The sequence below is a fragment of the Bos mutus genome, chromosome 5 (genome assembly GCF_027580195.1).
Source record: "Bos mutus isolate GX-2022 chromosome 5, NWIPB_WYAK_1.1, whole genome shotgun sequence".
NCBI classification, from domain to species: domain Eukaryota; kingdom Metazoa; phylum Chordata; class Mammalia; order Artiodactyla; family Bovidae; genus Bos; species Bos mutus.
Window position 1 is genome coordinate 110,122,274 of NC_091621.1, and position 17,515 is coordinate 110,139,788.

At 50.8% G+C, this 17,515-nt stretch overlaps 1 protein-coding gene across 6 annotated transcripts in view; it reads left to right on the forward strand.

The window, feature by feature from the left end:
* The window catches only part of CSNK1E (casein kinase 1 epsilon), a 30,048-nt gene extending 20,819 nt beyond the window's left edge, over positions 1 to 9,229 (forward strand). The window contains exons 8-12 of one of the 6 annotated variants that reach the window (XM_070371581.1): positions 27 to 87; positions 851 to 1,043; positions 1,175 to 1,314; positions 1,876 to 1,941; positions 3,060 to 9,229. In XM_070371581.1, the coding sequence (XP_070227682.1) occupies positions 27 to 87; positions 851 to 1,043; positions 1,175 to 1,314; positions 1,876 to 1,892 (411 nt within the window). In that variant the 3' untranslated portion in view covers positions 1,893 to 1,941; positions 3,060 to 9,229. The remainder of the gene's footprint in view (positions 1 to 26; positions 88 to 850; positions 1,044 to 1,174; positions 1,315 to 1,875; positions 1,942 to 3,059) is intronic. The other 5 variants (XM_070371583.1, XM_070371582.1, XM_070371586.1 and 2 more) reach the window with 5 other exon arrangements.
* Positions 9,230 to 17,515: the final 8,286 nt, after the last annotated feature.

Below are 17,515 nucleotides of genomic sequence, written 5' to 3' on the forward strand. Positions count from 1 at the left end.
TCAGCCTGCAGCTCTCTCCTCCACAGATGCGGCCCCCCTCATGCCAGCCCCCTGCCCTTCCCTGTGGACGACCCCAGGACCAACTAGGTAACGCGGCCGCTGCCGCCCCCATGCCACGCTCCTCTCTCTCGGCCTTTCTCCTTTCCTCCTGCATTGGGGGTGGCAGTGGCTAGAGGGCAGAGCCCCCCAGGGGCTCACGCACCTCTTCCGCCCCCGTCTGCCTGCTGGGCCTCTTTCTTCCATGGGGCATCTAGTCCATGCCTTCTCCAGCTCCCATCCCAAGCAAGGCAGCATCTGTGTGGGTCCCTTGGGCCTCTTAGTTGTGAAACCATTGCCAGGTCCAGGGGAAGAGCAGCCCTTGGAAAAGATCCCTCTAACTGGGCCCTGAGAGGCCTGTTTGAGTCCTGGCCCTGCCTTCAGCTCGCCTTGTAACTCTTTTCTCGGCCTCTGAGCACCTGCCCTGCTGTGTTTGGAAGCGTCAGGGAACCAAGGGCCCTCTGTACATGGGGGCGGTGGGGAACCTAGGTTGGTTGGCCGTCCTGGGGCATCAGTCCTCCCAGCCCTGACTCCAGGCCCCACGAGACCAGGACAGAGTGACCTCCCTCTGCTCCCCAGGTCGAGCTTTCTCCTGGGCAGTCGTGTGGCTTTGTTTTTTATCTGTGCAGTGTGATCAGGGGGCATCTCCGGGTCTCTCGGGCTACCTGCTTTGTGGGGAGGCGGTGGGACCTGAGGGTTTCTGAGACACACACCCCCCGGCCTGCCTCCCCTGCTCTGACCCCGATGGAGTGCCGGATCCCGGAGCACCCCAACCCCCGCAGGGTTGACCAGGGTTCTCGTCTCATGCCCGCAGGGTGCAGCCCGAAACCCCGAGGACGTGGACCGGGAGCGGCGAGAACACGAGCGAGAGGAGAGGATGGGGCAGCTCCGGGGGTCGGCAACCCGGGCCCTGCCCCCTGGCCCACCCACGGGGGCCGCTGCCAACCGGCTCCGCAGTGCAGCCGAGCCTGTGGCTTCCACCCCTGCCTCCCGTATCCAGCAAGCTGGTGAGCGGGCACCTTGGGCAGTGGGCGGGGGTCTCCAGTGTCGGGGGCGCAGGGCAGCCAGGGGCCTGGGTGCTGAGGGCAGCTTCCCTCTCCCTCCTCCCCCAACCCCGACCCCCCGCCTTGCCTTCCAGGCAATACTTCTCCCAGAGCGATCTCACGGGTCGACAGAGAGAGGAAGGTGAGCATGAGGCTACACAGGGGCGCGCCTGCCAATGTCTCGTCCTCCGACCTCACTGGGCGGCAAGAGGTCTCCCGGATTTCAGCCTCACAGGTGAGCTGCCCTTGCCCCCAGCCCCTTCTGGGCCTCACCACTGCCCCAGCAAGGCGGTGGGAGTCAGGACCCAGCCCTCTGCCAGGGGCCCCAGCCCGGGTGGGTGGCAGGGAGCTCACAGCGGAGGGGGTCGTGGTCCCTGCCATCAGCACGCCCCCGCCGTCCCCACTCAGCACGGGATGGAGGGGTGGTCGGACCCCATCGGGTGGCCCCCACATAGGGGCTGTGTGTGGACTAGCAAAGTGGGGAAGGGAGGATCCCCGGGGAAGGGGTCTGGCAGAGGTGGGCGGGAGAGCCACTCTGGGCCTCCAGAGGCGGTGGTGGCACCCCAGCAGGACAGGTTGAGAGCTGGGAAGCCCACGGCCTTGAGCAGCTGCTGGGCCTCCCGGGGCAGCGTGCTTGTCTACAAGATGCGAACATCTGGGGTGCTTGAGATCACACACCCACTCCTTCCCTTGCATGAGAGGCCTGGCGGGGTGGATTTCTGTAGTGGGGAGAGACTTGCCCGCTTATCCTGCCAGCAGCTCAGCCCCTCCCACCCTTCTGCCTCCCTCCCCCCAGACAAGCGTGCCATTTGACCACCTCGGGAAGTGAGGAGGAGCCCCCATCGGACCAGTATTTGCTTAGGTGAGTCGACGTCTTCTGCAGTCGCAGCCCAGCCAGGTCTGGACCCCCACGGTCCCTGGAAGAACCCATGGTTGTGCTCTGAGCAGGCCCGGCCCATACCAGCTAATTTCTGCCAGAAAGCCCTCTCTTTGTGTGGGGCCGGCTTTCCATCCCCATGCTGCCCTAACTGTTCTGGGAAGTTGGTAGCAGGGACGGAACCCGAGGGCCCACCCTGTGACCTTCCCCAGGGCTTTCGCCCTGGTCTCAGCCTCTGGGCGGTTATGCTTCATTCATGCAAACCACTTAGAGTAAAGCCTTGAAGTCAGGAGTTTACCTGCTCTCTGAGAAGCCCCTTGGTGACCTCCGCAGCCCCAGGGCTGGGAGGGTGGGGGGCGCCCTCTGGTCAGTATGAGCCTTGATGGGACCTGTGGTTGCACGAGGCTTTGAGGCGGGGTGTTACAGCTCAGCTCACTGGGGCCCCATCTGGAACGCAGGTGTGGCAGGGACTAACTTGAGTGTGTGTGTGTGTGTGTGTGTGTTGGGGAGGGGTAGTCTGAGCTCCCTGGGGAATATGCACGTGGCTGGCAGCAGCTGACATTTCATGGGCTTGACCTCACACCAGCTGCGTGTGACCTGCTTTGTGGACGTTTATTCCGCAGGTAGCTTTGGGCCGGCATTCGGGCTTTACCTTTGTCAGCCTCACGCCCAGGAACCAGCCCCATTCATGGCAGGGTTGGGTGTTTGTATAGCTAGGAGGTGGCTGTTCACCAAAAGAGAGGAGAGAAAGTGATTGTGTCTTTTCTGTGAAAATGAAGCACCTACTGTGACTCAGACGGTCAAAAATCCGCCTGCAGTGTGGAAGACCTGGGGTTCAATCCCTGGGTTGGGTAGATCCTCGAGGAGGGCATGGCCACCCACTCCAGTGTTCTTGCCCAGAGAATCCCCATGGATGGAGGAGCCTGGCAGGCTACAGTCCATGGGGTCACAGTCGGACATGACTGAGCGGCTGAGCACACTGTGTGCTGTAGAGGGACTGACTCGGAGCCTTGGGGCCAGGGAGACCGGAGCGGAAGGTGGCTGGCGGCTGGGTGACCAGGGCAGATGCCCACCTTATCTGTCTTCTCTCTCCCCCTTTCTAGTGTCTTCACTGTATTTTCTTTAAAAAAAAACAAAAAACAAAAAACAAAAAGATGGGGAAAAGAAACCACTCAAAAGAACAAAAAGAAAAAAACCCAGCACAAAACCAACGATGGATTCTGTTTCGAATTTTTTTTTCTTTTTTTTTTTTTTTTTAATTTGCCGATGGCAAGAAGATGGGATACCCTCAGCACAGAGAATCCTGTCCCTTCACGTTCCCCGCTGCCCACAACCTCCAGGCTGCCAGAGGCTCCCAGATACCAGGCTACACTCACCGGATGCCACGGCCCCACCCAGCCACCGCCTGACTTGGCCAGGAGGGACATTTCTGCACTGGAGCTGCAGCGGGTCCTCACAGGCCCTCAGGAGGTGGCCCGAGGCGCTGGGAGGAATGGATCTGCTGGTCAGAGGCAGGTCCCGCTGGGTGTTCGTGAGCCTGGGGACCTCAGGAGATGAGTGCAGTCCCCACCCCCCACCCTGAGATGAAGGTCACCAACTTTCTGTGTTGGGCTTTTGTCAGTGCCCCCTTGAGCGTGAGAGTCCCTTCTCTGCCTCCCCACAGAGACCTTGAGGAGTGGGGTGGTGAGGCGGTGGGGCTGAGAGTCCTTGTGGGCGTGTGTGTCTGTATCTGACCTCTGTCTCCTAGGACAGCAGGTGTCCTGCCCGCCTGCCAGGCCAATTTTTCTGTTCTTATGCCCCTGACAAGGACATGGGAGTGGGCAGTGACCTCCATGTCCCTCAAGAAGGGTACAGACAGTCTTTGCCACCACCGACCCCTGAGACTGTCCTCGGCCTGTGGTCCCCCTGGTGTAGGGACAGAATCCGTGGAGACTACTTCCAGAAAGCATCTGGCTCCTGGGTTATGAATTAATTCCCTGGTTCTGACACTCACCTGGGTTCCCCCTTCCCAGTGTTCTGTCTCTGTCAGGAGGAGCCTGGGGTTCAGGGCTGGGCACTGGATTTATCCATCCCACCTAGTTAACCCTTTTTTTACTTTATTTTTGTTTGTTTTTTCTTTTTCCGTGTGTGTATTTCCTAATTTATTTACCTCTGTTTCCCCTTTTATTCTTTCTTCTTTTTTTTAATTAAAGAGCAAAGCTTTTTATTACTTTGTAATTTAAAAAACTGAAAAAAAAATACTGAAGAACTTCGGGGGGAATTTTGTACTTTTTTCCTGTGTAAATATTGGACTTTTTTGAGCTTTATTGTGGTTGTTAATTTGAAGTAATAAAGTAGAAAAGGATAAAGTGACCTGGGAAGCCCTTGGTCCACCTCTTGCTCTGGGGGCTTCTCCCCAGCAGACCTGGTGAACCGGGTATGGCTGGGGACACTCGAGCAGCGCTTGGTGCCTCCTTGGGGCTGTTTCAACACTTTGCTTCAAAAACCACACACAGGGACGTTCCTGGTGGTGCAGCGGTTAAGAACCTGCCTTGCGTGGGCTTCCGTGGTGGCTCAGTGGTCAAGAATCAGCCTGCCAGTGCAGGAAGCACAGGTTTGATCCCTGGTTCCAGGATGATCTCACATACCAAGGAGCGACTGAAACCTGTGAGCCACAACTGTTGAACCTGTGCTCTAGAGCCCAGGGGCTGCAACTCTTGAAGGCTGAATACCTATAGAGCCCGTGCTCTGCAGCAAGAGAAGCCACCACGATGAGAACCCTATGCACCACAACTAGACAGAAGCCCCAAGAGCAATGAAAACCCAGCACAGCCAAAAAGTGAATAAATAAAATCTGCCTTGCAATGCAGGGCACACGGGATCAATCCCTGGGTAGGGAACTAAGATCCCGCGTGCCACGGAGCCGAAAATACTGAAGCCCATGTGCTCTGGATCCTGTGTGCCACAACTTGGGAGTCCATGCACTGCATTAAAGATCACGCGTACTGCAACTAAGCCCCGACACAGCCGGTCAAGTCAGTTCAGTCATTCAGTTGTATCCAACTCTTTGCGACCCCATGGACTGCAGCACGCCAGCCTTCCCTGTCCATCACCAACTCCCGGAGCTTGCTCAAACTCGTGTCATCGTCGAGTCAGTGATGCCATCCAACCATCTCATCCTTTATTGTCCCCTTTTCCTCGTGCCTTCAATCTTTCCCAGCATCAGGGTCTTTTCCAGAGAGTCAATTCTTCACATCAGGTGGCTAAAGTATTGGAGCCTCAGCTTCAGCATTAGTCCTTCCAATGAATAGTCAGGACTGATGTCCTTTAATGGACTGGTTGGATCTCCTTGCAGTCCAAGGGACTCTCAAGAGTCTTCTCCAACACCACAGTTCAAAAGCATCAATTCTTTGGCGCTCAGCTTTCTTTATAGTCCAACTCTCAACATCCATGCATGACTGCTAGAAAAACCATAGCTTTGACTAGACGGACGTTTGTTGGCAAAGTAATGTCTTTGCTTTTTAATATGCTGTCTAGGTTGGTCATAGCTCTTCTTCCAAGGAGCAAGTGTCTTTTGATTTCATGGCTACAGTCACCATCTGCAGTGATTTTGGAGTCCCCCCAAAATAAAACCTGTCACCGTTTCCATTGTTTCCCCATCTATTTACCATGAAGTGATGGGATAGAATGCCATGATGTTAGTTTTCTGAATGTTCAGTTTTAAGCCCACTTTTTCACTCTCCTCTTTCATCAAGAGGCTCTTTAGTTCCTCTTCGCTTTCTGCCATAAGGGTGGTGTCATCTGCGTATCTGAGGTTATTGATTTTCTCCCAGCAATCTTGATTCCATCTTGTGCTTTAATCCAGCCTGGCATTTCTCGTGATGTACTCTGCATATAAGTTAAACAGGCAGGGTGACAATATACAGCCTTGATGTACTCCTTTCCCAATTTGGAACCAGTCTGTTCAATGTCCGGTTCTAACTGTTGCTTCTTGACCTGCATACAGATTTCTCAGGAGGCACATATGGTGGTCTGATAATCCCATCTCTTGAAGAATTTTCCACAGTTTGTTGTGATCCACACAGTCAAAGGCTCTGGTATAGTCAATAAAGCAGAAGTAGATGTTTTTCTGAAACTCTCTTGCTTTTTTGATGATCCAGCGGATGTTGGCAATTTGATCTCTGGTTCCTCTGAGTTTTCTAAATCCAGCTTGAACATCTGGAAGTTCTTGGTTCATGTACCATTAAAGCCTAGCTTGGAGAATTTTGAGCATTGCTTCGCTAGCTTGTGAGATGAGTGCAATTGTGCAGTAGTTTGAACATTCTTTGGGATTGCCTTTCTTTGGGATTGGAATGAAAACTGACCTTTTCCAACCCTGAGGCCACTGCTGAGTTTTCCAAATTTGCTGGCATATTGTGTGGCATCATCCGACACAGGTGAATATTAAAAAAGAAAAAAACTACACACAAACCACCTGGGGAACTTGTTACAATGCAGCTTCTGATTCAGGAGGGCTGGAATGGGCCTGGGGGTCCACATCCTAACACGTTCCAGGTGATGCTGCGACCCTGCTGAGTGGGGAGAGTTCAAAGCACTCTTCACAGCATTATCTTATCCACAATTCTATCCATTAATCCTGAGTTAGGTATTAACCTCTCTGCCTTCAGATGAAGGAACACCATGAAGACAGTTGTGCCATAGATGACCCTGGGTGGTCTCTTCAGCCAAGCCCAAGCTCCGATAAAGAAACAGCCCTCAGCCTCAGCGGCCTTTGTCTGACCAGCTTATCTAAGAATTGGTCTAGCAGTTCACGTTTACCCAGCACACATTACTGTCCTACGTATTCATTAACCCAAGAGCCACTATGACCATGATCTCTGCCCACAGGCAAGAACTCAACCTGAGGAGGGGATGGAGGGCTCTGAGAGCCCCCTTGTAAGTCTTGGGCATCACTCAAAATCCTCATAATTCAGGTCTCTTCCAGGGCTGGCATTCCAGTCTGGCTCAGCCCTAGTAAAGGGTCTCCTGGACCTTCCTGTGAGACTGAGGAAAAGGTGGGTCCTTAATGCCTGTGTGTGTGTTACTCACTTAGTCATGTATTGACTCTCTGTGACCCCATAGACTGTAGCCTGCCAGGCTCCTCTGTCCATGGGATTTCCCAGGCAAGAATACTGGAGTGGGTTGCCATTTCCTTCTCCAGGGGATTTTCTCAACACAGGGATTGAACCCCAGTCTCCTGCATTGCAGGCAGAATCATTACCATCTGAGACACCAGGGAAGCCTTAATTCCTCAGTTTCCAGTTCAGTCGCTCAGTTTTGTTGGACTCTGACCCCATGGACTGAGGCACGCCAGGCTACCTTATCCATCACCAACTCCCGGAGCTTGCTCAAACTCATGTCATCATCGAGTTGGTGATGCCATCCAACCATCTCATCCTCTGTCCTCTCCTCCTACTGCCTTCAATCTTTCCCAGCATCAAGGTCTTTTCTAATGACTCAATTCTTTGCATCAGGTGGCCAAAGTGTTAGAGCTTCAGCTTCAACATCGGTCCTTTCAATGAATATTCCTTTAGGAATATTAGGAAATTCCTAATTTCCTTTAGGATTGACTGGTTTGATTTCCTTGCAGTCCAAGAGTCTTGAGTCTTCTCCAACACCACAGTCCAAAAGCATCAATTCTTCAGTGCTCAGCTTTCTTTATGGTCCAACTCTCACATCCATGGGCTTCCCTTGTGGCTCAACTGATAAAGAATCTGCCTGCAATGTGGGAGACCTGGGTTCCATCCCTGGGTTGGGATCCTCTGGTGAAGAGAAAGGCTACCCACTCCAGTATTCTGGCCTGGAGAATTCCAAAGAGTCGGATGTGACTGAGACACTTTCACTTTCTCACATCCATATGTGACTACTGGAAGGACCATAGCTTTGACCATACAAACCCACCAGGAAATGCCAGAGGGTCCTGCTTTGCAGGCAGTGAACCACATGGAGACCTGCCTTGGAGTAGGGTCACTCTCAGCCCCTCCCATCTGACTTCAAACAGTAGGTGTGAAGTTAGCAACTGTGGGCCCTCAGGGGAAGTACAAGGAGCTAATCTTAAAAAAAGAGCTTTTTATTTCTATATCTTTTGCAGTGAAAGTTTTAGTTCCTGCTAATAGTAACATGCTTATTTGCTGTACCCAACAATATATGCAAGTTTTCGTTTCCCTGGTGGCTCAGGTGGTAAGGAATCTGCCAGCAATGTGGGAGACACAGGTTCGATCCCTGGGTTGGGAAGATCCCCTGAAGTAGATGGCAATCCTCTCCTTGCCATTTTTGTTACCAGTATTCTTGCCTGGCAAATCCCATGGACAGAGGAGCCTGGTGGGCTACAGTCTGTGGGGTCGCGAAGAGTCAGACACAACTGAACGAGTGACACACGCACACACTAAAAGTATATGATGTGTTAGTTGTTAAGTCTGATTCTGTGACCCCATGGACTGTAGCCCACCAGGCTCCTCTGTACATGGGATACTCCAGGGAAGAATACTGGAGTGCGTTGCCATTTCCTTCTCCAGGGGATCTTCCCCACCTAGAGATCAAACCTGAGTCTCCTGCATTAGCAGGCAGATTCTTTACCCGTGAGTCACTAGTTGGTTCAGCTGCTCAGTCGTGTCCGACTCTTTGCGACCCCATGGACTGCAGCACGCCAGGCCTCCCTGTCCATCACCAACTCCCAGAGCTTACTCAAACTCACCTCCATCGCGTCAGTGATGTCATCCAACCATCTCATCCTCTGCCGTCCCCTTCTCCTCCCGCCTTCAATCTTCCCCGGCATCAGGGTCTTTTCCAATGAGTCAGTTCTTCATATCAGGTGACCAAAGTATTGGAGTTTCAGCTTCAGCATCAGTCCTTCCATTGGATATTCAGAACTGATTTTGGAAGCCCAATACCTATGGGTAAAGAGTTTTTTACAGACTTTTTTTCCCCCTTAGATTATATTCTGAGGAAATGTGGTCAGAGCACAGTGCCTGGAAGTAACTTGAAGTCATTCTTTTCTCTGTATTCTGTGTAGTAATTAATTTCAATAATGAGTTAGTGTCCCCCCTCTCTTTTGGTTTAATTTTTTGGAGCTATTACATATATGAACATCAAGCTGTATAAGTCAATTTGTGAGACTTCCCCGGTAGTCCAGTGGTTAAAACTCTGCCTTCCAATGCAGGGGGGCGTAGGTTCAATCCCTGGTCTGGGAGCTAAGGTCCCACATGTGCAGCCAAAAGTCAAAAATAAATAAAAGTCGAATTATAGAGAGTCATTACCATCCCTGCCCCCTCCACTGTGTTCCTACCCACGATCATCACTGGTGTCTGGTTTCTCTTTCCTGTGTTTCTTATTCAGGGAGCTAATGTATATGAGAGGGGGTGGTGGCTGACAGCCTCTGAGGAAGTGATATTTAAGCTGAGGCCAGGGAATGACCAGGATGCGTCAACCAGGCAAACAGTTTATTTTTATAAAGTACGCCAAACAATTGCTCGGAAATTGTGCCCAGATTGGAGGGGGCAAGCATGCCACTTAGTGAATCATTTTTGTTCATGCAACAAACACTGGGGCTTGTGGGTGCCAGTGCTGGGCTGAGGGGGAGTGGAGTGCAGGGGTGAGGGGTGGAGAGCACAGAGTGGAACCCAGAGGGCTGGCTTGGTCCCTCTGTGACCTGGGGCATTGTCTGGCTCTCAGTTTCCTCTTCTGTAAAGTGGAGGTGCTATTACCTGCTTCAGAGGTTGTAAGATTAAATAAAACCACAGATGCTCATAAGGGCCGAGGAGGCTCCTGGTGCCAGGCCCTGTTCCCACCCTCTCTGCTCATAAGCATCCTAGGAGGCTGATGTACTCTGATGCTCGCTGAGTGCATGAGGACAGAGACACAGTGGCCCATGCTCCTAACCTTCACTCTAGCCCAGTGCTGCGTAAGTGCTCAGTAATGGTTACTGCACACTGCAAACCCGAGGTGTGACTTTGGCTTCCAAGGGCCCAAGTCAGAGGAAACACTCAAGTTAACCAATGGCTTATCCCAATCCAAAATCCAGTGTGAGATACGCAGTATGAACCAGGGACAAAGGAGGGAGGGGGTGTGTCAGGAAGGTGTTCAAAGATACCTGATCTGACCCTTGAAACGTGAGTAATTTACTGGGTGGTGATGGCCTGGGGGGTGGGGAGGAGGGATGAGGTGGGGACAGTCATTACTGCCAGAGGAAACAGCATGAACAAAGGCCCAGAGCTATGAACTAGCTCGATATATACTCAGAGATCCAAGCACAAAGGGGTAGGGAGGAGATAGCCGCCAAGGATAGAAGAGGCAGACGCCAGAACCCACCGGCCTGACTTCCATCCACCAGCGTCTGCACTGCGGGGAACCAACGATTAGAGAAGAGCCACGACGGATGTGAACTTGAGGGATATGAATTTGGCAACAGTGGGCAGGGAGATTGGAGGATGGAGAAAGGAGGCAGGGAGAGGAGTTAGGGAGCTATGGTTACAATCCAGGCAGGAGACATCCAGAAGGCAAGGATGACTGAACCCTTTTCTGAACGGGTCTGTTCTTAGCCGACTGAAAGAAAGGGAGAAGTCGGAGGCTCTGAGGTGATCTACGTGGGAGCCTGGGAGCATCGCAGGACCACTGAGAGAAAGCAAGAACGCAGATAGGGCAGTAGGGCAGACCTTCGGGGCTTGGAAACCTTCGAAGCTTGGAAATCAAGGAGGCCGGGCCAGGGAGAGAGGAGCCTGGCTGGGGGAGGGGCTTCAGGGAAGAGGTGGGGTCAGCGAGCTCAAAGCAAACAGAGCAGAGAGAGGAAAGGGGGCTGGCAAAACACAAGCTTCCCACTGACCATTTCCCGCTCGATCTTCTTTTTCTTTTCTAAGAATTGAAGTATAACGTATGCACAGAAAAGCACACACATCTTAAGTGTACAGGGATCCATAGCTTTTTACCTGTTTCTATGTACCTGTGTAATCACTACCTGAAACAGATGTGGGCAATGTCGACCCGCCAGCAAGTTCCCTCATGCCCCTTCCCATCCCTGCAACTTTGCCCCACATGCACACACAGGTAACCGCTCCAATAAAAGCCAACAGGTGACCTTGTGTCTGAGGGGGTGTGGGGAAGAGTGGAGGGGAGGCAACTGGGGTTGAAGTGTGGAAGGAGATGGTTTTGAGGATCTAGGAGGCCTGCTCTTGTTTGGAGGCCAAAGATCACTGGAGGAAGGGGATTGAAGACTGAATGGCAGAAGGTCTGGAGGAGGAAGGAGGGGAGGAGACCGAGGAGACACCCGCAGAAAATGGTCTGGTACAAAAGGAAGGATTTGGCTTCCTCTGAACTTGGTTCAGTCACTTCCTGCCGTAAAACACAAGCCGCTGGCGCCACGGGGCTGCTCCGTGGCAGCCTCTCTCCTTCTCCCCTTTCCCACCTACCTTCTGATGCCCCCCACAACCCTCTACACTCCCCTCTGCCGAAAGCCAGGGCCTCCTGTAGGGGAGTGGATTGGGCAGACCCCTGCCATCAGCTCCAGTAGGAGTCACTCCAGCGTGACTTTAGCCAAGGAGAGAGCCTTCCCCTCCTGTATTCTCTCATTCCCTTGCCTCCCCCTCCCCCATCCCTGCTCTATTTCGGAAACGGAGATGGGAATAGTTACAGCTAAGAAGGCTGAGGCCTCCACGTCACATCCTCGTTCCCAAAGCCTGCAACGCAGGCGCCCACAGGAACCCGTCTAATCGTTCAGAAGAGTAAACACATTCCAAGCTCCAGCCTCCCGCTGCCCAATCTCTAGACATCTCCTCTCTCGCTCAAGCCACACTTGTCTGGGGCCAGCTTTCCGGGCTGGGCTGTGTGTGGCTGGGTGACGAGAAGGGGTCTGATGAGCCGGGGAAGTGTTGCCATGGTGACCGAGAGCCACCTTCCCCTCCTCCTCTTCCTCTGGCCTGCTCCCTCCATTCTTCCCTCCACCCTAGCCCTGAGACGCCAACAGCATCTTCCTGTCTGTCCTCCAAACTGTTCCATGTGAGGCTGTGTCCTGTTGCCTATTGAAGTGCAGGAAGCTGCAGAGCTGGAACCTGGCTTCGCAGAGGCTGCACTTGCCCGTGCAGGGGATGCTGATAGGATGGAAGAGCTGTCCAAGGAAGGGAACAGAGAGCCCACCCCTGGGGTGCTGCCCCTTTAAGAAGGCCCCACTGGGGACTCCCGCAACATATCTCTGCAGATGGTGACTTGGGCTCCTGCAGGCCCCTGAGAGAATGGCATCTCCTGTAATTATACCTCCCAAGGCCTTTCATCCCTGCATCTTCAAAGCACCTATGATTAAGGTGCCGCCCCTCTGAAGTCATCCCCTCCAGGTTTACTGAGTCACAGAAGATCTGAGACTGGGCCACCAGGCCTACTCTGGACCCTTCCCTCTTATTAAAGGCTTTCCCGGGAAACCCTGAACCCCGCTTCCCCAGTTCCTGCATGTCCCCGACCTGAACCTCCCTTTCCCGATCGCAGTGCTCGGGATAGTTGGCAGCAACCTGGGATTTTGTAGAGAACCGGAAAGAAGTTCCTAGTGATTCCAAGGAAACTGCAGTAAATCCTCCTCTTTGTTTTCCTTTGTTTGTTGGTTTGGCTAGGTAAGCTCCTGAAACAAGTTCCTAGTGATTCCAAGGAAACTGCAGTAAATCCTCTCTTCGTTTTCCTTTGTGTGTTGGTTTGGCTAGGTAAGCTCCAAGTGGGACTCGTCCCACCTTTGTTGGAGGCCCAGGTGTGTAAGACTGTGTGTGCACGTGTGACAGACAGGCAGAAAGAGGAAGCTCCTCTCTGTGTCTCCAACTCAGGCTCTTTTCACAGCAACCCATAAATCCATCACCAGCCACATCTCTGATTCACACACACACAACTTGGAAGGCAGGAATGGCCTTGTTCTGCTTGCTGATGGTCACTATCCCAACAGGAAAGTCTTGGTGAAGTCATAAGCCTTTTGTCTTGCCAGTTGATTTTTCCTAGTTCCCTGTGGGACTGGTGTGGGTCCCGGCTTCATTTAATAAACCCGGGACCACTAGGCCTCCCTGTGTGCTGGGCAGCTCAGGTGTGACTTTGGCCAGGTAATGATGCGTCTCCGTGCCTCAGTTTCCTCATCGGCCAAATGGCAGTCAGCACTGCTGCTTGTTGAGATAATGAAGAGGAGCTTAGTACATCGCCTGCCACATAGCAGCTGCTCAGCGCGTAGTAGTCGTGATGAATATGATGGCCCGGTGTGTCGGGTTCTGAGCAAAGATGACTAACACCCAGTCCTTGTTTGGCCTCTGTTTATGGGAGGGCCCGTGCTTCTGCATTCCAGAAAATTACTACACATTTTATTTATTTTTATTCATTTTATTTTTTTAGCTACACTGCACAGCTTGAAGGATCTTAGTCCCCCAGCCAGGGATTGAACCCACACCCTCTGCAGTGAAAACCCCAGAGTCCCTAACCACTGGGCCGCCAGGGCATTCCCTATTTTTTATGTATTTTTTAAAAAGTATTTCTTTTTGGCTGCGCTGGGTCTTTGTTGCTGCGTGTGGCTTTTCTGTAGTTGCGGTGAGCGGGGGTTCCTCTTTACTTGCAGTTGGTGGGCTTCTCACTGTGATGGCTTCCCTTGTTGGGGAGCTCGGGTTCTAGAGCGTGCTGGCTTCAGTAGCCATGTGCAGGCTCTCAGCTGGGCTGTAGAGCACAGCTTCAGTAACTACTACACATTTTAAACCACACACAAATAGATGTACACACATATATTTGCATAAATGATATATTTAGTACTGTTCTGTACGGTATTTTCTTTTCTCTACTTAATGACATATCCAGGGGAACTGACGTTTTATCAGGGACCTGAGGGAGGGGCAGAAATTACCTAGCGAAAGAAAAGGGTGTGAGAAGAAGTGTGGTCCAGGTGATGGGAACAGTAACAAGGCCCTGACGCCGGACACAAAGTGGTTGCTGTGGACAGAATCACTGATGCCAGTTTGAAGCAGGGTCATCAGAAATGACCCAGTTGGGCCTGTTTATGTTTTCAGTTGCAAACAAGAATTTCAGGAAAGGCCTTCTTGCTAGTTACATTTATAGATATTAAAAATAGCACTTTCTGGCTTCCCTTGTGGCTCAGCTGGTAAAGAATCCGCCTGCAATGCAGGACACCTGGGTTCGAATCCTGGTTGGGAAGATCCCCTGGAGAAGGGAAAGACTATCCACTCCAGTATTCTGGCCTAGAGAATTCCATGGACTATATAAATAGTCCATGGGGTTGCAAAGAGTCAAATGTGACTTAAAAAAAAACACAAAACACAGCACTTTCTTGAGGACTTCTCTGGCAGTCCAGAGGTTAAGACTCCTCATGGCCAATGCAGGGGCTAGGCCTGTTCAATCCCTGGTCAGGGAACTAAGATCTCACTTGTTGGCTTAAGTGAAAAGTGAGCTCATTTGTGTCCGACTCTTTTCGACTCCATGGACTATATAGTCCATGGAATTCTCCAGGCCAGAATACAGGAGTGGGGAGCCTTTTCCTTCTCCAGGGGATCTTCCCAACTCAGGGATTGAACCCAGGTCTCCCGCATTGCAGGCAGATTCTTTACCAGCTGAGCCACAAGCTTGGCATGGCCTAAAAATAGATGAGTAAATAAATACATTACTTCCTGAGTCCTTACAGCATGTCAGGCCCAGTGCTAACAGCCTTCCTTGTGTTATTTCATTTTCACATCAGCCTTGAAATGACGGTATGGTTGTTGTTGCTCAGTTGCCAAATCATGTCTGACTCTTTTGCAATCCCATGGACTGCAACACACCAGGCTTCCCTGTCCTTCATTCTGTCCCAGAGTTTGTCAAACTCATGTCCATTGAGTCGATGATGCCATTCAACCATCTCATCCTCCGTTGCTCCCTTCTCCTCTTGCCCTCAATCTTTCTTAGCATCAGAGTATTTTCCAATGAGTCAGCTATTCACATCAGGTGGCCAAAGTGCTGGAGCTTCAGCTTCAGCATCAGTGCTTCCAGTGAATATTCAGGGTTGATTTCCTTTAAGAATGACTGGCTTGATCTTGCCTTTCAAAGGACTCTCAAGAGTCTTCTCCAGCATCACAGTTTGAAAGCATCAATTCTTTGGCACTCAGCCTTCTTTATGGTCCAACTCTCACATCTGTACATGACTACTGGAAGGACCAAAGCCTTAACTATATGGACTTTTGTCAGCAAAGTGATGTCTTTGCTTTTTAACACACCGTCTAGGTTTGTCATAGTTTTCCTGCCAAGAAGCAATCGTCTTCGAATTTCATGGCTGCAGTCACCATCTGCAGTGATTTTAGAGCCTAAAAAGAGTAAATCTGTCCCTGCTTCCTCCTTTTCCCTTTCTATATGCCATGAAGTGATGGGACCGGATGCCATGATCTTAGTTTTTTAATATTGAGTTTTAAACCAGCTTTTACACTCTCTTCCTTCACCCTTAACAAGAGGCTCTTTAGTTCCTCCTAGCTTTCTGCCATTAGAATGATATTATCTGCATATCTGAGGTTGTCAATATCTCACCTGGCAATCTTGATTCCAGCTTGTAACTCATCCAGCCTGGCATTTCATATGATGTACTCTGCATATAAGCTAAATAAACAGGGTGACAACAAACAGCCTTGTTGTACTCCTTTCTCAATTCTGAATCAGTCAGTTGTTCCAAACAGGGTTTAAACTGTTGCTTAATCAGTGAAAGAGTCCAAAATGCAGTACTTGGGTGCAACCTTAAAAATGACAGAATGATCTCGATTTGTTTCAAAGGCAAACCATTCAATATCACAGTAATCCAAGTCTATGACCCAACCACTTATGTTGAAGAAGCTAAAGTTGATAAGTTCCATGAAGACCTAGAACACCTCCTAGAACTAACACCAAAAAATGATGTCCTGTTCATCATAGGGGATTGGAATGCAAAAGTAGGAGTAACATGCAAGTTTGGCTTTGAAGTAGAAAATGAAGCAGGGCAAAGGCTAGCAGAATTCTGCCAAGAGAATGCACTGGTCATAGCAAACACCCTTTTTCAACAACACAAGAGATGACTTTACACTTGGACATCACCAAACGACCATTGACCTCAGATCAGATCAGATCAGATCATTTGCTCAGTCGTGTCCCCATAAATCGCAGCACGCCAGGCCTCCCTGTCCATCACCAACTCCCTGAGTTCACTCAGACTCATGTCCATCGAGTCAGTGATGCCATCCAGCCATCTCATCCTCTGTCGTCCCCTTCTCCTCCTGCCCCCAATCCCTCCCAGCATCAGAGTCTTTTCCAATGAGTCAACTCTTCGCATGAGGTGGCCTAAGTACTGAGTTTCAGCTTTAGCATCATTCCTTCCAAAGAAATCCCAGGGCTGATCTCCTTCAGAATGGACTGGTTGGATCTCCTTGCAGTCCAAGGGACTCTCAAGAGTCTTCTCCAACACCACAGTTCAAAAGCATCAATTCTTCGGCGCTCAGCCTTCTTCACAGTCCAACTCTCACATCCATACATGACCACAGGAAAAACCATAGCCTTGACTAGACGAACCTTTGTTGGCAAAGTGATGTCTCTGCTTTTGAATATGCTATCTAGGTTGGTCATAACTTTCCTTCCAAGGAGTAAGCGTCTTTTAATTTCATGGCTGCAGTCACCATCTGCAGTGATTTTGGAGCCCAGAAAAATAAAGTCTGACACTGTTTCCACTGTTTCCCCATCTATTTCCCATGAAGTGGTGGGACCGGATGCCATGATCTTTGTTTTCTGAATGTTGAGCTTTAAGCCAACTTTTTCACTCTCCACTTTCACTTTCATCAAGAGGCTTTTGAGTTCCTCTTCACTTTCTGCCATAAGGGTGGTGTCATCTGCATATCTGAGGTTATTGATATTTCTCCCGGCAATCTTGATTCCAGCTTGTGTTTCTTCCAGTCCAGCGTTTCTCATGATGTACTCTGCATATAAGTTAAATAAACAGGGTGACAATATACAGCCTTGACGAACTCCTTTTCCTCTTTGGAACCAGTCTGTTGTTCCATGTCCAGTTCTAACTGTTGCTTCCTGACCTGCATACAAATTTCTCAAGAGGCAGATCAGGTGGTCTGGTATTCCCATCTCTTTCAGAATTTTCCACAGTTTATTGTGATCCACACAGTCAAAGGCTTTGGCATAGTCAATAAAGCAGAAGTAGATGTTTTTCTGGAACTCTCTTGCTTTTTCCATGATCCAGCGGATGTTGGCAATTTGATCTCTGGTTCCTCTGCCTTTTCTAAAACCAGCTTGAACATCAGGCCATTGACCTAGGACTGGCCAATTGGAGCACTGCAGTTCCTGGCTCCAGTGACTGGCTCAGAGATGGGAAAGTGACCCAAGATGGGCCAATCAGAGGCAATTATGGAACAGAATTTTTGGAATTCTTGGGAAAGGTATTATGGTTTTTCCAGTAGTCATGTATGGGCATGAGAGTTGGACCATAAAGAAGGCTGAGGGCTGAAAGAGATGCTGTGGTGCTGAAAGAAGACCCTTGAGAGTCCCTTGGACAGCAAGGAGAACAAACCAGTCAATCCTAAAGGAAATCAAC